This window comes from Anguilla anguilla, chromosome 11 (genome assembly GCF_013347855.1).
Source record: "Anguilla anguilla isolate fAngAng1 chromosome 11, fAngAng1.pri, whole genome shotgun sequence".
NCBI lineage: Eukaryota > Metazoa > Chordata > Actinopteri > Anguilliformes > Anguillidae > Anguilla > Anguilla anguilla.
This window is the reverse complement of record NC_049211.1, coordinates 32,229,189-32,254,171: the sequence shown is the minus strand read 5'-3', so window position 1 is coordinate 32,254,171 and position 24,983 is coordinate 32,229,189. Positions and strand designations below refer to the sequence as shown.

The 24,983-nt window shown below is 41.4% G+C and overlaps 1 protein-coding gene across 3 annotated transcripts; it reads right to left on the bottom strand.

The window, feature by feature from the left end:
- Positions 1-7,604: 7,604 nt before the first annotated feature.
- On the bottom strand, positions 7,605-20,433 carry zgpat (zinc finger, CCCH-type with G patch domain). 3 transcript variants are annotated; one of them, XM_035380491.1, is made up of 7 exons: positions 20,348-20,433; positions 18,437-19,105; positions 17,010-17,143; positions 15,244-15,405; positions 14,869-14,994; positions 13,679-14,081; positions 7,605-9,718 (listed from the first exon to the last, which is right to left on the bottom strand). In XM_035380491.1, exons 2-7 carry the CDS (start codon positions 19,069-19,071, stop codon positions 9,580-9,582), a joined length of 1,599 nt encoding a protein of 532 aa, XP_035236382.1. In that variant the 5' UTR covers positions 19,072-19,105; positions 20,348-20,433; the 3' UTR covers positions 7,605-9,579. The 3 variants fall into 3 exon arrangements, with proteins under 3 accessions (XP_035236382.1, XP_035236383.1, XP_035236384.1); XM_035380492.1 differs by having other exon boundaries at positions 9,580-9,718; positions 18,437-19,102; positions 20,348-20,409; XM_035380493.1 differs by lacking the exon at positions 20,348-20,433 and adding an exon at positions 19,746-19,955 and having other exon boundaries at positions 9,580-9,718.
- Positions 20,434-24,983: the final 4,550 nt, after the last annotated feature.

The following is a 24,983-nucleotide window of genomic DNA, read 5'->3' as shown; positions in this document are numbered from 1 at the left end:
GCTATCCGTGGTTAGCTCACGCATTAGCAATATGAACCACAGGGGAAGAACATCGACTACACTGATAGTCAATCAATCAGAGATGTGTAGGCTACTGGTGATTTGACTAGGCTAATTTTCATATAACTGTCTGGTAGACCTGCTGTTAACCGAGCAAGTTATCGTCGTAGGTTTTCGCCACAGTCAGTTAATGAGCCAGTAACTGCTACTAGCTACTCCATCGCCGTTTTTGGTGTTCACTTGCTGGGTGACGCTAGCTGACCGATCGTTCGCAAGTCACTTTCTACCGAATAAAAATTAACACTGTCACTGGTGATTAACAAATCTACCAAGTATTTTAATAACTGATCTGCAGGCGTGTAAATATGACAACGCAATTTGTACAGCAAGTTTCCCACCTGGTGCATGAAGACAAAAATAATGTACATTGAATTTCTAATTATTATTATGCTATTTTCTTTCTTGTAAATCATCAAAACCAATGGAGAAAAGCCAATATACGCAAGGAGCCCCCAGGACCGATTCTGAGAACCACTGTCTTAAATGCTCTTGTCGGTCTCTTAAATGTTAAAAACATGTTCCTTTCTAAATGCCAGTCTTACAAAGATGGTTAATTTCGTTAAATTGTGTGTGTGTGATTTCATCGTGTGTTGTGTTGTATGTTATTCAGCAAATAAACCTTAAGACTCTTAATTCGCTTCGTGAAACTGAACTTTTTGCAATGTTTATCCCAAAATCGAGATTATAGTAGCTTTGCCACATGCGTGAAGCATGGCCCAGGTAGACATTTACGGAATGTACACGACTGACAAGCCGTCAAACACGTTTGACAGATTGAATATTTGCCGGTTAGGGTTAGCTAGCTAGTCAAATAGCTTGGTAGCCGAAGTTGCGAAGTTTTAGCATAGGCTACTGGACTACCAAATATAGCAAGCTGATTACGCTTTCTGCCAACGAATTATTTGGTTAAGTAGGCTAAAGGAAATAGTAAAAATGACTTGCCTACCGAAAAACTTCAGAGGATGATTATTTTATGGTCGTCTACTGCAGCTGTAAATAGCACACGCCATAATGAAATCACTACGAAATGGGATGCCTGCATTTTCTGACTTCGCACAGGTGGACCATGGTCGGAGCCACCTCCCACCCCAGTGACCATAGACTGTAGCCCCTACTGTTGCTTAGTCATCCGCAGTAATCAGGAAGTGACGCAAACTGTACCTCATTGGTCCACAACAAATATTATAACAGTGCTCAAATGACACAATAAATCATGAAATCGACCCATGGACAGTCATAAGACGAATAAAATACACATTGTGACTCTTTGTACTCATGAGAAAAAATTATTGACTTTGTATTTTGACCGCATTTGTACTGTAGACTTACATGGAAACCGGATATGAAAATACCTATACTGGAGCCAACCGTAGTGGCGCTAGTGAGCAACCAGGAACAACAAGACCAGGAAATGAGCTTCAAAAACGAAGTCTGGTTTTGGCCGCTTGGTCCAGTCCAGTTTAAAAAAAAAATCCAGTCCAGGTTTTTTTTCCCTGAGTCCAGTCCAATTTTTTTCAAAAATCCAGTCCAGGTTTTTTTTTGGGAGTCCAGTCCAGTTTTTTTTCAAAAATCCAGTCCAGGTTTTTTTTTGGGAGTCCAGTCCAGTTTTTTTCAAAAATCCAGTTCAGGTTTTTTTTGGGGAGTCCAGTCCAGTTTTTTTTCAAAAATCCAGTCCAGGTTTTTTTTTTGGGAGTCCAGTCCAGTTTTTTTCAAAAATCCAGTCCAGGTTTTTTTTTTTGGGAGTCCAGTCCAGTTTTTTTCAAAAATCCAGTCCAGGTTTTTTTTTTGGGGAGTCCAGTCCAGTTTTTTTCAAAAATCCAGTCCAGGTTTTTTTTTTTGGGAGTCCAGTCCAGTTTTTTTCAAAAATCCAGTCCAGGTTTTTTTTCCCGAGTCCAGTCCAGTTTTTTTTCAAAAATCCAGTCCAGGTTTTTTTTTTTTTGAGTCCAGTCCAGTTTTTTCAAAAATCCAGTCCAGGTTTTTTTTTTTGAGTCCGTTCCAGTTTTAAAAAAAAAATCCAGTCCAGGTTTTTCTTTTTTTTGAGTCCAGTCCAGAGACTGTAAAAAATATGGACAAAGCCACTGTGACGTGGTGCATGAAGACAAAAATAATGTACATTGAATTTCTAATTATTATTAGGCTATTTTTTGAACCACAGGGGAAGAACATTGACTACACTGATAGTCAATCAATCAGAGATGTGTAGGCTACTGGTGATTTGACTAGGCTAATTTTCATATAACTGTCTGGTAGACCTGCTGTTAACCGAGCAAGTTATCGTCGTAGGTTTTCGCCACAGTCAGTTAATGAGCCAGTAACTGCTACTAGCTACTCCATCGCCGTTTTTGGTGTTCACTTGCTGGGTGACGCTAGCTGACCGATCGTTCGCAAGTCACTTTCTACCGAATAAAAATTAACACTGTCACTGGTGATTAACAAATCTACCAAGTATTTTAATAACTGATCTGCAGGCGTGTAAATATGACAACGCAATTTGTACAGCAAGTTTCCCACCTGGTGCATGAAGACAAAAATAATGTACATTGAATTTCTAATTATTATTATGCTATTTTCTTTCTTGTAAATCATCAAAACCAATGGAGAAAAGCCAATATACGCAAGGAGCCCCCAGGACCGATTCTGAGAACCACTGTCTTAAATGCTCTTGTCGGTCTCTTAAATGTTAAAAACATGTTCCTTTCTAAATGCCAGTCTTACAAAGATGGTTAATTTCGTTAAATTGTGTGTGTGTGATTTCATCGTGTGTTGTGTTGTATGTTATTCAGCAAATAAACCTTAAGACTCTTAATTCGCTTCGTGAAACTGAACTTTTTGCAATGTTTATCCCAAAATCGAGATTATAGTAGCTTTGCCACATGCGTGAAGCATGGCCCAGGTAGACATTTACGGAATGTACACGACTGACAAGCCGTCAAACACGTTTGACAGATTGAATATTTGCCGGTTAGGGTTAGCTAGCTAGTCAAATAGCTTGGTAGCCGAAGTTGCGAAGTTTTAGCATAGGCTACTGGACTACCAAATATAGCAAGCTGATTACGCTTTATGCCAACGAATTATTTGGTTAAGTAGGCTAAAGAAAATAGTAAAAATGACTCGCCTACCGAAAAACTTCAGACGATGATTATTTTATGGTCGTCTACTGCAGCTGTAAATAGCACACGCCATAATGAAATCACTACGAAATGGGATGCCTGCATTTTCTGACTTCGCACAGGTGGATCATGGTCGGAGCCACAATGTCAAGGCCAAGAGGCGCCACCTCCCACCCCAGTGACCATAGACTGTAGCCCCTACTGTAGCTTAGTCATCCGCAGTAATCAGGAAGTGACGCAAACTGTACCTCATTGGTCCAGAACAAATATTGGCACTGTGCCCAAATGACGCAATAAATCATGAAATCGACCCATGGACAGTCATAAGACGAATAAAATACACCTATTATGAGTATTTGTTCTTGTGAGAAAAAATTATTGACTTCGTATTTTGATCGCATTTGTACCGTAGACTTACATGGAAACCGGATATGAAAACACCTATACTGGAGCCATCCGTAGTGGCGCTAGTGAGCAACCAGGAACTACAACACCAGGAAATGAGCTTCAAAAACGAAGTCTGGTTTTGGCCGCTTGTGCTAGCCATAGCCAATGACCGGACAGTCACGCTCGCTGCTAGCGATAATAATAAAAATAAAATAAAAAATGATTTGTCAGTTTAAAATAAATAAATGTATTTATCTTAAATATGCAATATGCAATGTGTTTTTTTTTTTTTGGGGGGGGGGGGGGGGGGGGGGGGGGGCTGAACCTGGGGGCAGGGGTGCTGCAGCACCCTTAGCACCCCTACTTCCCGCGGTTATGGACATGGGTAGTCCAAAAGTGGAGCAAAAATGGACTTTGTCCCTTATTTTCATAATGATGGTTTGTGTTTTTCCCCCTCAGAATTATACCAATGGTCATTGCTCAAGATTGAAAAGGAGCCACCTTCCCCGGAATTACCCAAAAGCATAATTTCTCAGATTTAAATAGAATCACTTTTTTTTAGCTTTCTTCTGAATATGCTCCAGTGGTTGGACTAAATGCGGCTAGTGAGGAAAAATGTCAATGCCGGACATACCGTGCAGAGTTGCATGTTGGGGAATATCGACCAATGAAATGTCTACCAATGGACCTCGATGGCCAGGAACACGAACAGACCGCGTCAGGAACATCAGAACGCTCTTCAAATGTCTCTGAGCGAGCACAGGCTAAGCAGAGGGAGCCAACCAGTTTGACACTGTTAAAAAAATACTGAATTTTGTCAAGAGTTTATATTGCTTATAAACTCATTTTTATTTAATTATGTACGATAATATTGGGCTGCCACCTTCATCTGCATCTGAAGAGAGTGACTGCAGCGCTGCGGGAGGCGTTCATTTTGAGGCGGCTGCTGCTGACAGCTCAATTAAAGGGGGAGAGTGGAACAGCTGTGACAGCCATTACACTGTCTACAGGTTCCAGGTAAAATGCCCTTTCCTTGTCTAAGAAAGTAGTCTACGTAATCTAACTAAACACTTTGGGCCGTGGGCGTAATATTCCAGCCAGCCGAGTTATTGTGCTCGACTTCCACTGCCGTGAAAAAGCATTTGTCCCCTTCTTGATTTGTCTGTCATTAGGCCTACATATTTTTCACACTGCATGGTTTCAGATCTTCATACAAAATATAATATTACACAAAGAGAAACGGAGTAAACACAAAACCTTTTTTACATTCATATTTCATATTTCTTCACCCATGTGAAAAGATAATTGCCCTCATTAAAACTGAACTGGTTGCACCACCTTTAGCAGCAATAATGTCAAATAATGGCAAATTGACACTTCCTATAATTTGATATCAGCCTTTCACATCGTTGTGGATGAATTTTGCTTTAATTCAGACAAATTGGTAGGTTTTCGAGCATGAACTGCTGGTTTCAGGTCCTGCCACAGCATATCCACTGGGTTCAATTCAGGAATTTGCCCAGGCCACTCCAAAACTTTTATTTTCTTTCTTTTGAGCCATTCAGATGTGGACTTCTTTCTGTGTTTGGATCATTGTCTTGCTGTATAATCTGATTACGTTTCGGCTTCAGCTCATGGACAGATGACCGATCATTCTCCTTCAGAATTTTCTATTACAGAGCAGAATTCATGATTCATTCAATAATGGCAAGCCATCCAGGTCCCAAGGTAGCAAAGCACAAACATGTGTTTTGTGTTTACTCCTTTGTCCAATATTACATATATATACACATATATTGTCTAAAGATCTGCAACCATTTAGAGTGACAAATATGCAATAAAAGATGAAATCAGGAAGGGGGCATATACCTTTCACTGCACTGCAAGAAATAATCGATGGATAATATAAAAATTATTCCTCACTATTTGCCTTTCCTGAAAAATTCGACGTCATTGTGTAATTGCAACAGCTTTCACGGTGTTAGCTAATAGGCTATTCAATATTAGCTATAGCTATGTAAATAACAAAACGAATGCAAATCACGTAATTGAAGTAACAAGGCCCACCTCAGCACAGTGGAGCAGCTATTTATTCATTCATTCATTCATTCATTCATTCATTCATTTAATCATGACTACTTGTCTCTCTGCTGTAGGCTATGTCCCAAAACTGCGACACTTCTGATGGATATAATTGTACGTGAGTAGCATCTGTAGTATAACCGTTCATCATTAAATCGTTAATCGTTAAATTACATTCCGTATTTCAAATTTATAATAAAAGGCATAAGGCATGGATTTTATTAGTTTACTCTGCATCCGCTTAAGGGCAGCCGTGGGCAGGTGTTTGATTTTTACAGTAATACAGTAACGGGGTCCCTTTAATCATATGGAAGCAAGAATATCGTTGTTTTCCCGCAACATTGGCATCTTTTATCAGGAATGGCCTCTAAACAACCCGCATTAATGCATTGACAGCGCCAGCGTCCAAGTTCATAGTATCTCAAATTTTCAGGAATACCTTTACGAATTCAGTTAAATATTTCCCAACCTAGCTGTAACTTTAGAAAAATTACTGTGGAAAATTAACAAATCGTCTTGAGTATTTCTGCATTTAAAACGATTAAATGGTGTGCATATGCCATTTTTAAAAGGGCAATATTGAAGATGGCGGCTGTGTGACATAATCACATATTGAACAACGAATCTTGGGTTCGGAGAGTTGCATAGTTTTTGTTTAAATTCACTAATTTCAATAATTTTACACTCGCACATGGCACATCTCGGGAGGAGCAGTAACCAGCCAACGGGGGAAGCGGTATTTTCAAAGAGGAAACTATTAAAGAGTCTAATGCATGCGGTCACATTCTGTCGATGCTGCGTATCTGCGCAGAAATGAAATGGAATACACTATTTCACTCGACTGCAGGCCATTGCTCTGTCTCAAAGCTAAATGGCGTGTACACGAGAGATCGCTTTTATTCCTGAGGTCTAATTAGAACTGAAATGTAAGTAGGCTACGCAGCTTGTGTTCACACGTATCCATTTGCTACATCAACGATGAATTTGAAACTGGCTGAGTTTGCGCAGCTTTTTGGAATAGCGAATATGGGCATGGGCGCAGACTTGTCTCGTTGGCCTACCTGCCAAAGGAAAACCACAGTCTTACTCCCTTCATTAAAAGCAGGCCCAGGGTATGATTTGCCACCTAACAGTCGTTTTCAAAGTGACCTCAAAAGCTAAAAAGTGGGGAGGCTGTTTCTTTCCAAATCTGAAGATTCAATGAACATAGGCGTAACTGCGGGCGTAAAACAACTCCATTGTACTCACGGGGACGTCTAAAATCCATTATTAAAAAAGGGAGAAAAAGAACAATAAAACACTAGAAACTGTCGGAATATCATGGGAGGGAGGCGAAGGTACTGTCTGCATTTCAAACTCTTCAAAAGATCTCTGCCTTGACCGTCCAGGTCTGGAAAGAAAATTAAATTTCACAGGAGGCAGAAACATGAAAGCAAACTTTCGTACCTGGCGATTAAAACGTAACCCTATAGGCCGGACCCTTGAAATTCTGCCCGAAAAACGAAAGACACAAAAGATTACGCTGATAGGTGAGCAATGAGGCAGAAATGTGACGAATGGGATGTAGGCAGGTCTCTCCCGCCCACCCCATATTCATCCAAACTTTTTCTTGACACTCTGGTAGACTACATTCAACACTGACAATGCCAGTACAGTAAAGTACTATATTTCATTATACAGCATGGTGAAAGCTCTTGTACAGTAACTAAATCTACAGTAACTTTTCTGTTAAATGAATTACATGAACTTGCTGTCTAATTGTTGCCAGTAAGTTTTTGTAATTTTAACATTTTCCTAGCAGTGATGCTATGATCGTGGCATTAGCAGTGTGGGTGTAGGCTCTATGTTTAATTAATTCAAGTTCAGTACTTCATATATTATAAATCAGAAACAAAATGAGGACCTAATCAGAAGTTAAACATTACCCAAAAATTGGCAAAAAAAGTCAAATCTCCCAATCACATCTCAGTAGAATAAGATATCATTTTTAATATGTTAGGTTAACACTATAGACCATAATTAACCAGCCCATCTTATTTTTGTAAAGTGGTTCAGAACTCAAACAATAGCAGGGATGGTGACTGTGAAGATGCTGAACAGACCATTAGTATTGGAACCTAGATGCAGCATGTCTGCTTCTGGTTTTTACTTTTGACAGTCTTATAAGCCTGTTGCACTGCCCCCAACAAATAAACTAATAAATACAATTCATTATGTTGCATTCTAACCACTTCTTTAAAAATATGTCTGGTGGCCAGTATTGTTTTTGGAAGAAGGACATTTCATCCATCCATCCATTATATATACCCGCTTATCCTGGGCAGGGTCGTGGGAAGGATATTTCTGGATTGAAATGGACTTTTTAAAAAAGTAAACTAAACATCACTGCCAAGATTCAGTCTGTTATAAGAACAGGCTATAAGTACTAGCAATAATGACTAGCAGTATAGATTATACTTCTGTAGAAATTATTGGACCTCAATACAACCATTGACAGGCTCTGATGCAGTAAGACAGAATGAGGAAAAACGTGTTTCATAAAAAGGTGATATTAATGCGTTGTGTCTGCCAGGCCTTTGTGTGGAGTCATTTAAAACTAAAAAAAGACCCATGAGAGGGCAGTAAAGTCCTTATCAATTGGTATCATGGTTGTATGGGGACAAGTTATCTGACACAGGAATCTGATTGGTTCCCGTGAGGTTGGCCATTAATGGCACAGAACAAAGAAGTGCCCATGATGACTGACTTGGCAGCCATGTTTTGCTACACAGAGATGAATACAGCTATACCACGAGACACAAAGGCATCTGGAATGGAGGTCATTCACTCAGAACTGGTGGAAACTTACATAGAATTTAATAATATTAATCATTTATTAATTTGAATTGTTACTTGTATGACAGTAACCTATTTTTTTTTCTTTAAATAGGTTACTTTGAATTTCTGAACCATACATTTCTTTTCAGTGACTGGCTATCTTTCTCTTTGTTTGATTTTGTTCCGATCCTTCTTTAAATCAAATACTGTTCATTAATTTCTCCACACAGAATTCTACAGGCTAGCAATACTGGCAAGACAGGCTCATTTGTGTGTGGTCACCATTTTTTTTCATGAGTGGAAATTTTACAAGTTTTGGCATAACTGTGATCCTTTGTGAATCAGGGATAATAAAGAGCCATATATATAGAAAAGTCATAACCACCCCAGTTACTCACGGGTTCATACCACATTAAGTTGGCCAGTCCCTCCGTGACTCTGAGGTTCTACTGTATTCAGAATATGAAACAGGCTGTTTGCTTGGTGCTATGGACATGAGCGTTCAAGAGTTAGTTTTCATTTTTTGAAACTGTCCAACATGGCAGCGAACAATATGTGACCTACCATTTACAAATTAATTGGCACATAAAGCTCGAATATGGGTACAGGTGTACAATATCAAACTATTGACATATTGCCCATAAAGCCTATTAAATCCACAAGGCCATCCCTCCCAATAAGTGATTTATGACCACCCTAATCACTAAAGGACAATTGCAGCCAGTGCTAAAACATTTGCTCCAACTAATCAATTAAAGATGGTTTTGATTGAAGTCAAGATTGAAGTATGACCCTGGAATAGGAGGGTTTCTGCTGACTGGAATAAGAGAGTCTAACAGGCAGTGGGTGCTGATAAATACAACTGAGAATGCCAAGAGAGTGTGTGTGTCTGTGCATGTGTGTGTGTGTGTGTGTTGGGGGGGGTTCAAATCCACTTTAAAATCCATAATTATTTTTTATTTACCTGGACAGTAACATGCCTTCACACAAGAGGAAAAAATAAAAAACAGAAAAAATAAAACTGAATTAACAGATGAAAGAGAGCCTAAAAGGTGGAGGCCGGGTGCAGATGCGCAGCGGTCGGCGCGGTCGGGACGCGGTCGGAATGCAGCTGCCGGCGCGGTCAGAACTCGGTCATCTTCTTGTGCGTGTCGGCCTTGCGCTGCTCCTGCTGGGCGCGGAGCTCCTGGGCCTTCAGCTGGGTCAGCTGCTTCCTGGCCGCCGCCAGCTTCTCCTCCAGCTGCGTCGCCATGGTGCTGTCCCTGAGGAGAACCACAACGGGCCTCGTCTGAGCGCGCTCGCTACGCAGACCCCGCCCCTCAAACCAGCGCCAACACTAACGGAAGCAACCTCCACAGTTGCGGACCTTAACTGGGGGCTCTCAAATTTGGTCTAGGGGCCCCCGTATAACCCCTGAACCATGAAAGGTTTTTAATTATTCTTAATTAGATACTTTTCAATGTCTACCCATTTACCCACTTATGGCCACATTATGTCAGAAATGTATGACATGCTGTGCACCAGCTGTGTATAATATGAGGAATACATATTCCACGTTCATATCCCAGGAATTCAATCAGTGAGATCAACTCATTCTTTCATTTTCTGTAGTGTGCTTTATGGCAAATGATTCATTTAGCAAGAGATTACGTATTTCTCTTATTTGATTATAGACTAATGAGTAGAATCAGCAGAGTCCCAACTGTTGAAAGTTCTCAAAAGAAAAACACCAGCACAAAGAAAGCAAAACTACATTGTGTCCCTCCAGGACTGGAGTTAAACCTGCAGACACTGCGGCCCTCCAGGACTGGAGTTAGCAAGGAGGATTCAGGTTCAAATCCCACGCAAGCCACCACTGGAACCGTATCCCCCACTACATAAGCAGATGTGACATGCAATTATGCAATGAAAATAATAATAATTTTTGGCACTGTTACATTATCAGCTCAAAGCTCTCTGGAAACAAACTGGAAAGCAATACCTTTTCTCTGACAAGACTAATGAGAATCCATGCACTACACACCTGAGGGTGAAAACTCTCTCAGCGAGAGACTCAGTATGAGTTTGTTTCTGTTCACAAATATTCACCCACAACGTGATTCCAGGAAAATCCGACTAGTGAGAGTGTCTGACAGAGGAGACACATTTAAACCATGCACATTTAAACCATTACCATCACAATCTTTAGTACTGCAACTTGGAGCTTGCACTTGCTGGCATTACAGAGATCAAAACTCTCTTATATCATGATCGATGCAAGTAGCCTCCACTGAAGTCACCTGAGGTGTAAAGTCCAGGGGTCAGTAAGTAAAAGTCGTGCCATGTGTTTCTGCCACCCATGAACTCAGCCAGTTGATTTCACTAATTAGTTCTGCCTCCTGCCAGAATAATTATGCTAATTAGCAAATCCAGATGATAGAAACAAAATACAGGGGAGGACTTTTACTTTCTGAACCTGAATTTTGCATTTCTGTTCAAGCCTACATTCTAATGCTTGTTAGAGAAGTGTGCTGTGTTCAGAGATGTCCTCAACAACCAAAGCGAGCCATGTGTCTAATAATAACCAAGCTAAAGACCCTTTTGCCCTGGGAACGAACACTGTTACTATGGCGATAAATTAAACATTGTTCCCTAGCTATCGCGCCAGAGAAGGCTTGAACTGTTGTTCTCACCTGTCAATCAAGACACACAAATGCTACGGCCTGGTTAGACACTTGGCCATCGGGAGAAGTTTCCTAAAAAATCCCTGAGAGAGCTGAAACATTTCTTTCATTATGTTTCAAGCTCAATATTTACTTTTAGTGCTGACACATTAATTCATTTGACCCGGAACTATTTTATAACTTCATAGATGTTTCACGCTTATCGCTCCAGGTGGAATTGGGCCTTAAGCCTTCATTATAAATCTGAAAAACGGAAGTCTGAAATACAGGGTTTCCCCCAGGAAAGTGGTTAGTGTAGGAGAGGTGCCTCAAAGGTTAAGCAGCAGCAGTGTGAAGCAGCAAGCCGTGGTATTCACATGGTACACCTCACACCTGACTCGTGACTACACCATGCTAATTTTGTTGAATGGCAGACATTTATTAAATGTTTCGACATAAGATTATGGAGACCTGAGCAGGGCTGTAAATGAACTTTTTTTGTCAGTAGCCCTGGAGCTAGGAAGGGCAAAAAATTTGCAGCGCAGAGAAAATTTGTAGCACAAACCTTAACTTCTATTAAAAAAAAAACTTTTATCTGAAGTTTTTACTGTATCAATGCATGTAGTTACTGTACATTTGGGCCAGCAGTATCCAAGCATATAGGCCACTCCGTAAGTGGGCCTCCTACTCCCCCATACTGATTCAACACTAACCAGCTCTTAAGAGGAGTATCAGGTTTTTCCTTGTGATTGTATCTGTCCTTCAGTGAACAAATAAATCACAACCATTTTAGGCTAATAATAACAAAATACTTTTGACCTGGGGCACATTTTAACATCATTGTTATGACCATAATCTTAAGATTAACTATTTTCAATTACAAAAATAACTTAATTTCAAAAAGCAGCGCCATCGAAATTAAGATCTAATACAATAAAAGGGACGATATCAAATACACCAAGTAAACCCTGAGGGCCAGATGTACGTGAGTGAAACTCACAGTGGAAATTGCAGCCTGACGAGGGTATGTTGGTGTGTGTGCAATCTGCATGAAATTAACGTCTTATTTACAAAGGCTACAGCTAATTACGCAATAACAAATGTGACTGCTGACTAACTGCCTGAAACTTAAAAGGCAAAGTTTCAAAAACTTTGCACCGAATATCTTCACTGGATGTGGGGAAACTGATGCATCTTCAGGTGCTCCATAAGAGCATATGCAGCGCACAACAAAAATGCAGATAGTCATATTGCGGCTGCGGTGGCAACTGTTAATTGAAATGGGAGACAGTGATCCAGATGGGAGACAGTGTGGCAAGATGCTTGGCTATTGCCGGTATGGGATGAAATTGTTGTGTGGGAGGTTCTATGGTTGTCCTTTATTTCTTCCAGAAGAATAATTATTTCTCTGGCTGGGTGTTTGTCACGGAAGTCGTGGGTACATTTTTTAATCGCATATGCAACTAGATTTGTGCAGTTTACAGCCCTGCTTAGTCAGTCTGAAATCTTATTGATTTTTCTGTGAAGGAGAACTTGTGAATTCAGTGGAAGCACAGCACCTATGCTATTAATACCTGGGGGAAGCCCTTGAGATGGGATGTGGTCTAGCGCCTTTCATTCCTGTTAATCATGGCCAGTAAGTTCACCATTTGAAAGGTGCCTTGTTCAAACTCAAGAGTTAAAATATAACTCTTTGCTGTCCCCCTGTGGTCAAATTCATACAGCACACTGACCATAAGGCACCTTCTGGACTGGCTCTGAATGCACTAGAGATGCTGTGTAATAAAATGAATAAAATTAAAAGCCTGTGAAAGTGTTTCTTTGGTTTATCAAGGAATACATTTGTCTATGAATCTAATGTTACTGTTGAAGTGACTGACCAATCACTGCCAAATTCAGGAGCATGAAATATCACACAACCACATCTACATTGAAAATTACGAAACAAATGGATATTCTAGTATCACAATATACTTTTATGGGTCAATAGAAGTATATTACAGATCTTTTATTTGAGCCTGATAATAGCTGGCTCAACCATGACCTGCTAACTTCAAAATCTAGCAAGTTTTGCGCAAAAATGTATTTGAAATTGTGACACCAGACCACTCACCTTCTTGTAATTTAAACGGCTTAAGTACTTTCTTAGTCAGAGACTCACCTGAATCTGTGAATTATCAAGGCTTTGTTTTTTACTAATTTACTTATCCTTTATTTAAGAGGTTAGTGTCTCAGTGAGGTTAAAATCTCTTCATTAAGAGACCTGGCAAGTCGAGCAGCAGCACAGTTTATATAGGACATGATACCAGTTTACCCAACATACCTACATACAAACAGAAACCATTTTACCCAACCCACAGTACACACATGCATACATACAGCACTTAGATACATACATGCACACATACAAACAGAAACCATTTATCCAACCCACAGTACACACATACATACAGTACTTAGATACATACATACATACATACATACAAACAGAAACCATTTATCCAACCCACAGTACACACACACATACACACAGAGCAGCAATACGCACCATGCGATATCAATGTGCATCGCTGAACTCACCTCCCCGCTTGCCTGGCCAGCGCCTGGGTGAGGCGCTCGATCTCCCGCTCAGTCTGAGCCACCCGCTCGGTGGCCTGGAAGAGCCGCACGTTGAGGGAGCGTTTGGCGCTCTCGCCCCCCCTGTAGGCGTCCTTGCTGTTCCGCGGCGCGGGGCGGGCGTCGGCCTCGGCGTTCCGCTCCCTGTCGCCCAGCTTGCTGTTCAGGAAGTCGAAGACGTTGGCCCGCCCCCGGTGGGCGGGGCCTGGCCTCCTGCCTTTCCGCCTGGCCTTCGACCCCTCCCCCTTCCCCGGCCTCTTCCGGCCCTTCTTCTGGTTCATCTCGGCGCACTGGTCCAGGGACTTCCCCTTGGGCAGGACCACGGCCATCACCGGCTCCACCCGCCCCTCCAAGCTCCGCCCCAACCCTGACAGAGGAGAAGGGGAGCGGCTTCATCAGCAAGGGCGTCCCACGACAACAGCAGCCCTCTCGAAGAATCTCTATATTCATGGTCATGCTGCAAAGCTAATTTCAACATCTGCTATCAATGTGTGACAAACATGTGGTCCCGCATCTGAAGCATGCAATGTCAGCTTCTTATCAAATTACAGTTCACAAGTACGGCTCACACAGACAGGAGTCAGAGGAAGACAGTCAACATGCAGCTCAACAGGTGGACTTGCAGCCGCTCGTTCAGCCGGGTGGCTCTCTTAAATTCTCTTTCCCTGGCAATGAAGCCACAGGAATTATGTGACATGACTGCTCTGGAAAGGCTACAGGCAAAGCAGGGCATCTACCCTTAACATAACAGTAATATTAGTCCTGCATTGCTTCAGAGGGTAGACATTCTGCCTTGCCCCATCTATCCATATAGGAGACCTATGAGTGAACGGGGAAAACCTTGCATTTGTGGAACTTGATTTATACACACAAATTATGAATATAAACTAATCTAAGTAAGTGCTGTAAATGGTATAAGTGTTTTTCCATGCCTCTGTGATGCTCTGATCTGGGCGAGGATTGGGAAGATTTGGCATCTGCACAAAGGGGATTTAACAAAGTCTTTGCTAAGGTGTTGCACCTTTGTTGAGGTGTAGCATGTTTGTTAAGATCTCACACCTCCCCTGTTGAGGTCTTACATTAACTCCTCTGTTGAAGGTTTCCCTCCATTGTTAAGGTCTGACACCTCTGTTAATGGGGGATTGCACCCTTACCTTTCCCAAATTCGTAGCCCATTTTGACCATCAGCTTGGAGCCGATGCCACGTGTGTGTGCCTCCCATCCAGCGAAACTGGAACTGCAGGACGGGGTCCAATCCTCCGTTTCCGTGGAGTCCAGAACTGCCGGGTCAGAGAGGACAGGCCATTAATGTGGATTTAGTAACATATCTGGCAACCAGAAAGCAGGAGAGTGAGGCTTTATACACATATATGGGTGAAGCAACCGTGTGGTGAAAAGGGGGTTCAGGAAATGTTTCTGATAAAACACAAAACAGATCCTTCTAACCTCTAACTCCTTCCCACTCTACCTTCGCCCAACCAGCGGGGCAAAACTATTCCCACAACAGCTCTGAGGACCCGGGGGGGTACCTTTAGCATAAGCCGTGTACTCCCCGAAGTCATCGTCGTCTTCGGACTCCGAGGAGGACGGGTCGTCCTGCCGCAACGGGGGGATGACTCCGTCCGCCTCCACCACGGCGGTCCTCTGAAGGAGCGAGTCGAACTTCACCGTGTAGTAACCGTCCTCCATATCTGCGGGGGCGGGGAAAGCAGCTCAGAAAACGCCTCTTACGCCGGTTGGTGTTTCGCCAAGTGGGAATAAGGGAATAGCGGACTAAATTTTGAAATTTTGAATTAGCCAGCGAATTTTTTTAACCATGAAGCGCTAACTTCATGAAGCTCTCTTCTGGTCAGAGGCAAGGTATCAGTGTAATATCGTAGTTACGAAACTGGCCTTTGCTGGGTTATGATTTAAAAAGTTCACTTACTGAAAATGTTATATGAGCAGGGCCGGCCCTAGGGTTTTGGCGGCCCTAAGCAAATCTGTCCGGGGGGGGGGGCGGGTGGTGGAGGTGCTGTTGGATTCTGTCGAGTGGGAGGGTTTGGGGGGGTTCACTTGGTCAAATCCTTCTTACATTACATTGTTATGAAATGCTCTGTTTCCATTCCATTTCAAATTTATACCACTAGGTCCGCGATAGGGGATGAATAACGTAAATACGAAAATAACGTTATTTACCTTAGATAAACAGTGGATCATTTGTTTCCCCCCCCCCCCCCCCCAGCAGCTGTGGCCCTAAACAACTGCATAGACCGTTTATGCCACGGGCCGGCCCTGTATATAAGTAATTATATGAAATATCACATAAATCTTATGGTAACTTGATAAACATACTTCTGAAAGTGTACTTTTCAAGGCTGTATATAAGTGTACGCTGTTTCACCCCATGCCATGTCTCTGTTGGAATGTAAGCTAGAGGAGACAGACTCCAGCTGTGGTATAAATCAAGTGCTTCAGGGGATTAAAGAACCTCTAGGCCCACATGGTCAGTCTTAGTACGGGCTCCTTGATCCAAACTTACGACTGGCTAGTAAATTGAATCTTTGCATATGGTGAATACATGAATCTCATAGGCTGAAACAACAGTTCTTTGTCTCTGAAAACTATGTAAACTCATGTATTGGACTTTATAATTTTGAAGACTGTACTTGTGCCTCTTCTCGACCGGTCGTATTATTAAATTATATAAAGGAGCTCCTGACTCTGTCGTTTGTTATCTTTATCTTCAACACCATCATTTTGGTTGAGACATTCCTACACCTTGTAACCAAAAACGATGCAGGTTAGGACACTAGCATTGTGCCCTTGAGCCATTGTACCCGTGTAATCTAAATAGCTTAATTATATATCCAGCTATATAAATGGATACTATGTAAAAATGCAAGTCACTCTGTATAAGAGTGACTGCTAAATGCCAGTCATGCACCTGTAATGTCACAGAGGAGGTGATTTGAGACATGCCACGCCCATCCCCCTTCACACCCCTCCCAAAAAAAAACAGCCTGACACTTCCAGAAGTGACAGGAAGAGACAAACTGCTAATGAGTTAGCAAGACATACGGATGTACTTCTTTAAAAATTTGGCAATATTCCCTGACCGTGACCAGTGGGATAACCGAGCAGTCGACAAATATCTTCAAGGACTCTTCAAGGACCAAGGGAGCCCAGAAATGAAACGGTAGACTTGAGATGCTGTGAAATTAGCCGTTTATCAGTCTGGGGAACGCTGAGCTTGACACCACGTAGATGACGGTTTTTGACGTGTGGATGGAGGAAAGGGGCGGGGATTGCGGACCCGTTATTTTGGCGGGGTACCAGATGCCGTCCTCGTGCCGGGCCAGACAGGCGGAACCTTCCTGAAGGTTGCTCAGGTCCGCGTCCTGGAACGGCCTCAGCTCCGACACGGCCACCACCTCGCCGTGGGAGAACCTGTCAGAGGGAGAATCACCGGCTGGAGCTCCTTCTTTGCAATTTACATTACATTTATTCGGCAGACGCTTTTATCCAAAGCGACGTGCAATTATTCTGTTTTTCGTCAATTTATATTATTCTAACCAAACAAGTTTTTTTAAAAGAAAAAAAAAAAACATTTTTTTTAGCTGAACAGGCCGTTTTGGGTGTTGCACATTTTTTCCCCCACATACTCTGCCTTGATTGGTTATCTGACCAGGAATGACAGCAGAGCCCCTCCCATTCCCTGCCTACACAACTCCTGCTCTAAAAATGAGCATGGAGCCCATAAATAAGCAGTATGCGTTTGAGCCAGGGTCAGGACCCCCTCTTTTTGACACCAGCCTCACTGTGAAGCCAGCGTCGTACTGGGCTCCGTTTCAGAAGTGCTCCGTGACAAAATGAGAGGAGCACCCCGGCAAACGGGGGCTCACTTTTGCCAGGACGTGACCCTGAAATCTAAACTGAGCCTTACGCTCCACTCGTTCGGAAGGCCGTGTAAAGTGCAGTTAGCTGACTGCAACAAATAATAGCACACCTAAAGTCACTGCCAGCAACACTTGACGTTTCGCTTACGCTCTGCTTGTAGGTAGCTCACTGATAATGTTCAAGGTTAAGATGTGCGTGGGAGCGGTTATGCAAATATAAATCAATCAATGATTGGCTGCTTCAGTTGAAATCCAGAATCTGCATCAGATTTGGAGCCAAAACTAACTGCCTTGTTTTGTCCATTGGATTTTTTCAGGGAGCAAACATGGCAAAATGTCATGTTTTACACATTTCATATTTTACCAGCTTAATTGGGATACGTCAGACAACACAAACTAGTATTTATTAAAACTTGAAACAAACAAGAGAAGGCCTTTAAAGGATTTAGCAGCAAGCTGAAGAATGGAAAAAGAAATCTGCTTCAGTAAACCTCAGCTCCACTCACGTCCTGTTAACGCAGGCTTCACTAAACATGGAAGAGTTCCCGTTTTCTATCAGCAGCTCAAACCTTTCAACCTATAATTGTGGCTTGCTGCGAAGAAAAGCTTTCTGACTGGTTCAAAAGAGCCTGTGATCGACACCGCACTGTAACCCGCGAAAGGCAACTCTGAAAGTTTAGAAACTGTGACCTTAAGAGTCTGAGAGAGGGTTGTGCTGAAATGCGTCCATCTTGACGCAAAATGACCAGCGGCGGAAACATCCGCTGAGGAAACCTCGTGTAACACGGGACTACACACGCGCGACGTGACGGACGTCTCAAGAGCCGAAGCGCGCAGACTCTACCTGCAGTTCTCCATGAAGCGGCACTTGTCCTCCAGGAAGTAGGGGCAGGGCTTCATGGATTTGTGCGTGGGGTGAATGTACAGCACCCTCACCCGGGACTCGGTCCCGTCGGAGTCCTCGGCCCCCACCACCATGGCGTTATGGTACTCCAGCGTGCCCCAGGCGCTGCGGTACGGCGCTCGGACCTTCATCCCACTCAGCGCGTCTTCGTTCTCCTCCTCCTCCTCCTCCTCCTCCTCCTCTTCTTCCTCGCCGTCCTTGGCCTCCCCGGTCAGCGTCGGGCTCCGAGCGGGCCGCTGCCCGGGACCGCGAGACAGGCCAGCGGCGGCGGCCGGCTCTCCCAGTTCCGAGTAAAAGGCGGCGAACTCGTCATCGTCCGGGCCGCCCTCGGCGGACCTCCCCGCTGGCGGCAGGGCCAGCGCCGCCGCCCCGTCCTCCAGGCTCGCCAGGAGCCGGCTCTTTTTCACCGACACCAGGCTGGACTCGGTGAGCTCGATCAGCTGCCGCAGGTCCTCCTTCAGCTGGAGCAGGTCCGACTGCTGGGAGGGGTCCAGCCCCGCCCCCAGGGCGGTCTCCACCTGCTGCAGCTGGGCATTGTAGGTTTCAATGGCCGCTTCCAAACTGCCCTCGTCCATGGCGAAGAGCGGCGGGTCAGCATCTAGGAGTCTGCTGGAAAAGCACAGCGTTCTGGACTTAGTGACAAACATAAGTGATGTGGTTATTCTGACCCATCGCAACATTTTATATAAGCATACACATGCTTATTTTTCATATTTATTTTATCTTTTTCATTTAAAAATATTTCCTGCCATTTTATTGTTCTAAGTATTCTTTATTAAGCAATTTATTTTGCAGTTAGTTTATATACAGTCTCCTGTTTTTTTGTCCTCTTTTTTACTTCCATCACTTTTTTCTGTAAATCAAAATGAATGCCACTGTGTGTTCCAAATGTACTATATAAATAAAGTTTATTATTATTATTATTATTATATGCTGACACTGTGCTAAAAGCTCCATGGATTCACAAATCAGTTGAATAACAAACTAGGTAATAAGCAGTTGTACAGGTGTCCACCCTTTCAGCAGACTCCACAGATTTTACCTGGAAGTCTATAAATGAATCAATTTTTTCAAAATGCAGCCCATTTTCCACTCTGCCCATGTTACCTTCTCCAAATAAATGACTGAACAATCCTGCTTTTTGGCTTCACCATCTTACTTTACAGAGAGCAGGCAGCAAACATTCTTTAATTTTGAAATTCAGAGGTTGTAATTATGTATGGAAGGACAGGAGGGAATAAAAGCTTACAGAGAGGCTAGTGACAGTGAGTCTCTAAGTCCGAGGTTCTCAGCTGTTTTTGTTTGCAAGTTACGAATTGTGCACCAATTGGCACAACCAATTTAAGTCATAATAATTAAGGTAAACACCATGGCCTTTTTAACTACAGTTACTACTATTTTACGTTAGGCTCTCCATCTACCACCCACTGGTCTAACATTATCTAGCCAGCTCATGACAAAGCTGCTATCTTATTAACTGAGCTGCAAACTGGCAAAATCAAAATCTGATGGTTATCGATACCTTCGTCCAAAGGATAGCTAGTTAGCTAGAGAACCAGTCTATCATGAAATAGCTATGGCGAACAACAGTATTCGTTTTCACTCGTTAGGGTAACTATTCTAAACACACAGCAACCCAAAGCATTTAGCTAGCTATCGTTATCCTTTCTGGTACCTGTTTTAACAAACCACTAGCTAATTCAACATAAACTACTGAAATGTAGCCTATGAATTATCTGAAGTCAAATATCGTATAAACCGGACTCAAATAATCGTACTGTACTTTGTCGGCGATCAGCTGGCTACGTGACCATTTAAAATAAACAACATTTAGCCAGACAACTTATTTACCTTCATTGATTTGTCTGTGCTCTGCTCGTTATTTGTGAGCCACATAGGAAAATGAAGCTAGAAAATGACTTCCGGTTAGCGCAAGAGCGGGAAGTTTCACAATAAAAGTAAAAATGTAACTGTAATATTTGTAGTATTGTGCGCAAAAACTGCAATATGCACATAAACTACATGGCCAAAAGCGTGTGGACACCCAAACATCACACACATATATGTGCTTGTTGAACATCTCATTCCTAGTCCATGGGCAGTAATATGGAGTTGGTACCCCTTTGCTGCTAAAACAGCCTCCACTCTTCTCGGAAAGCTTACACATTTGGAATATCGCTCCAGGGATTAGCTTTCATTCAGCCACAAAATATTAGTTAGGCTGGGCACTGTTGTTGGGCAATAAGGCCTGGCTCGTAGTTGACATTCCAATTCATCCCAAAGGTGTTATACGGGATTGAGGTCAGGGCTTTTTGCATTCCAGTCAAGTTCTTCCACACCAAATTCGGCAAACCATTTCTTTATGGACCTCGCTTTATGCCAGGAGTCATTGTCATGCCACACAGTTGGAAGCACACAATTCTCTAAAATATCAATGTATGCTGTAGCATTAACATTTCCCTTAACTGGAATTAAGGGGCCTAGCCCAAACCACTAAAAACTGCCCCAGATCATTATTCCTCCCACACCAAACTTTTCCGTTGGTAATATGCATTCTGGCAAGTAGCGTTCTCTTGGCATTTGCCAAACCTAGATTCATCCTTCAGACTGCCATTTGGTGACGCTTGACACATCACTCCAGAGAACACGTTTCCACTGCTCTAGAGTCCAATGGTGGTGTGCTTTACATCACTCCAGCTGACACTTGGCATTACGCATGGTGATCTTAGGCTTGTGTGTGGCTACCCATTTCATGAATCTCCCGATGAACAGTTATTGTGCTGACATTGCTTCAAGAGGCAGCCTGGAACTTGGTAGTAAGTGTTGCAACTGAGGACAGACTATTTTTACACGCTACACACACTTCAGCAATCAGTGGTCCTATTCTGTGAGCCTGTGTGGCCAACCGCTTCATGAATAAGCTGTTGTTACTCCTAGACATTTCCACTTCACAATAACAGCACGTGCAGTTGAATCTAGCAGGGCAGAAATTTCATGATCTGCCTTGTTGGAAAGGTGGCATCCTATGAAAATGCCAAATTGAAAGTCACTGAGCTTTTCAGTATGACCCATTCTACTGCCTGCATTTGTCCATGGAGATTGCATGAGGCTGTATGCTTGATTTTATGCACCTGTTAGCAATGGGTGTGGCTGAAGTAGCCAAACCCACTAATTAGAAAGTTTGAACAAGATTCTTGGTGTGATACATTTTGCAATTGTATTGCACCCCCTCAGGCTCTGGTCACCTTAGCTCCTGCCTCTTTTCGTCACAATTGCCAAATGTGCCCCTTTGATTTGATAAAATGTATCTTTGTATCAATTGTATAAAGACGTAAACATAATAATATAACAAATTGTACAAGCTTAATATCAGATTCAATTATTGGTACTAATTAGCACTGGTTGAATAGCACATAGCACTTCTTCCGCTGTTGAAAAAAAAGTTGGGCAAAAGAAAACACACACACACACACATATATATACACACACACATATATATATATATATATATATATATATATATAAAACTGACCTATTATTTTTACTGGTTACCAGATGCAATCTACATAGACTATTTCAGTTGGGCATAACTGATGCCACATATTATTGTTGGCATGTCATGATGTGTATACAACAGTAGAGGGCGTAATATCCCAATAAACAAAAAAGCCAATTTACAGTTGTGATGCGCAGAAATACTTCATTATATTCAATATCTAACTGAAATTGTGAATAAATACTTAGGCTAAAAAACAGTGTGATTGCTGCAATATCCAAATAACCCATTTTTAGTGAGCAAAAGCACATAGACGAAATCTATTTATCGAATCAAAACACCTTAAAAACAATTTAATGGAAATATTCTGATATTCTTGGGTATTTCATCTGGGCTGCTTCCAGACATGAATTTTCATTCATGAAGGTGACCAGGACCTTCAACTGATTGCAGAACAGCACAGTGTGTCTCTACACTATACAATACAATACAATACAATACAATATACTTTATTGTCCCCGTGGGGACATTTGTCTTGGACTCAAATGCTGCACACATATAGCTGCCTCCATAGTAGTAATAATAAAAACTCAAGACTCAAGCAACATTATTTAAAATTTTAATTGAGGTAGGCACAAATGAGTTTTTAAAATGGTTGAGTTTACATTGGGGTACTCTATATCATCTGCCAGAGGGTAAGAGCTCATACTCGGCGTGGAGAATATGAGATGGATCAGACAATATTCTCTATGCTTGCCTGAGAACAGACTGCTCATGTATTGACTGGAGGGTCTGGTGTTCATTCCTCCCCATAACCTTCATGGCAATCTGTACAAGACGAGCAAGCTTAGATTTTAACTGTAAAGTGAGATTGCCATACCATGCTGACATCCCATACCTGAGTATGCTCTCTAATACAGTCCGATAGAATAAAAACATAAACCTCTGATCCACCCCATGCACCATGAGTCTGTGTAAAAAGTAAAAAACATCTCTGCTGTAAATGAGAACACAAACTTTCAACATGAGCCTTCCAGCTAAAGGTGTTGTCCAAGTGAAGGCCAAGGTACTTATAGGAGCAGACCTGATTAAACTGGTTCATCAAGTATGACCACTGGACTATGATCCCCCACTGACCTAGGGTCCAGAACCATCTCCTCAGTTTTTCTTACATTTAAAATGAGATTGTTGGCATCACACCACTGCACAAAACTCTCTATTTCAGTGAAGTAGGCTGAAGGACTTGTGTCCTTGTGCAGTAGGCTGAGGATCGCAGTGTCATCTGAAAATTTAAAAATGCAGTTCCTAGGGTGGCTGTTCGTACACTCATTTGTGTATAATGTAAAAAGAACCAGTGAGCTGACACTATGTGTGGTGGAAAAATAGAAAGCATTTTTATTTCATTACTGGCATTTCCCCTTTCATGCACCAGAAGAAGCTCTCCATGGCTCAAATACACACAAAGAATAGACTGAAAAACATACATTTCCAGCACAACCCTGACCAGGAATAAGCAGATTAGATAATGGTTGGATGGAACTCAATTCCTACAAATGTTAAGTTACACATATTGAATGATGACATAGCAGTGGTCCTGAAGGTTTTATGTATTTTTTTATTTAAAAACATTTTTTTTTTGCATGTAACATGTGACCAGAGGGGCTTGCTAGATAGTGATAAACACAGATCCCTAATAGTACCTAATTCCTAATGAACTAATGCCTTTAGTGATGCATGGTGATGATCTTGGTTAAAAATGTTAATATTTAGCTAAAAATACATTTTTTAATCTTAAATCTTACATTCTAATTTAAATATTTATATCTTATCTTTAATATATAAATATTTATTTTTGGCTAAATATTTAAAATTTTAAACAAGATTTGTGATAAACTACATATTAAGTTAAATGTTTAATCATGCTTTTAATAAAAAAACTAATATTTAAGATATAAGCTAAAATATTTAATTTGGAACCCAAGATTTAAGATACAAATAAATATTTAATAGTAAAATTGTTTTAACAGACTTGTGGCAAAAAATGTTAAAAGAAATCTTGATTTAAACTATGATTTAAATTATAAACTAAATATAAATATTTATTTTTGAAATAAAGGTGTAAGATTTAAATAAAACATTTTTATTTAAAAAAATATTTGCTTCTGAAATGGATAAGTTAAATATAATATAACATACATGGCCTGTACATTTTGAGATTTCTCAAATAAAATCAGAAAATATTAACTAAAGGGTTTATTTAGCATGTATGAAAAGCATTTTAACATCAATCTTTTGGGAAATTCTATATTTAGGCTAAATCTGAAAGAGATAAGAAGGAAAAAAACAGGAAAAATGATTTATTTTACTTTTGCTGTACTTTAAGAATCCCATATAGCCCCAATCCTGAATCAGGATGAATACTGCATATTTTCAATGTGGTAAAAAAACAAACAAACAAAAAAAAAACACTTATATCCAAAAAGGCAACTTTTCAGTATGAGCCCAAAGATTTCATAATTCATACATTATATTGTATTAGACATTCAGTTATGTGGTTTTGAATAAGCTTTATATTTGTGCCAGAACTATGAAACCATAAATAAAACCAATGATGCCATCTTGTTCTTTTTGTAAATCTCAAAAATGTCAAAAACATGGATAGGTTTTTTTTTAATTTTTTTTTAACTGACATCTACATAAAAGCACTTAACAGATCTTCTACCCACAGCGATTTACATGTACATCCCAAAAGGTTTATTTCAACAGAATTCCCAAATGAGAATAGTGGTCAATGCATACTGTAAACTGCCATGATTACAGTAAGAAGAAAACAGAGTCATATTATTAAGAAAACGTTTTAGACCATTACAACGTCATGAAGCATGGAGTGTGTTACCCACTTCCATGAAAGCCACCCTACACCACACACCACAGTCACAAAAACATGTGTTGCTTCATTTTTGAGCAATGTGTCCTAGTGGTTGAATATGT

What these genes read in the sequence shown, in the direction of transcription:
- zgpat (XM_035380491.1), bottom strand. Translation starts at nt 19,071, where the DNA reads ATGGACGAGGGCAGTTTGGAAGCGGCCATTGAAACCTACAATGCCCAG. An exon ending in GTACACGGCTTATGCTAAAG is followed by an intron (nt 14,995 to 15,243) that starts GTACCCCCCCGG and finishes CTGACCCGGCAG; the next exon opens with TTCTGGACTCCACGGAAACG. An exon ending in GGGCTACGAATTTGGGAAAG is followed by an intron (nt 14,082 to 14,868) that starts GTAAGGGTGCAA and finishes CTCCTCTGTCAG; the next exon opens with GGTTGGGGCGGAGCTTGGAG.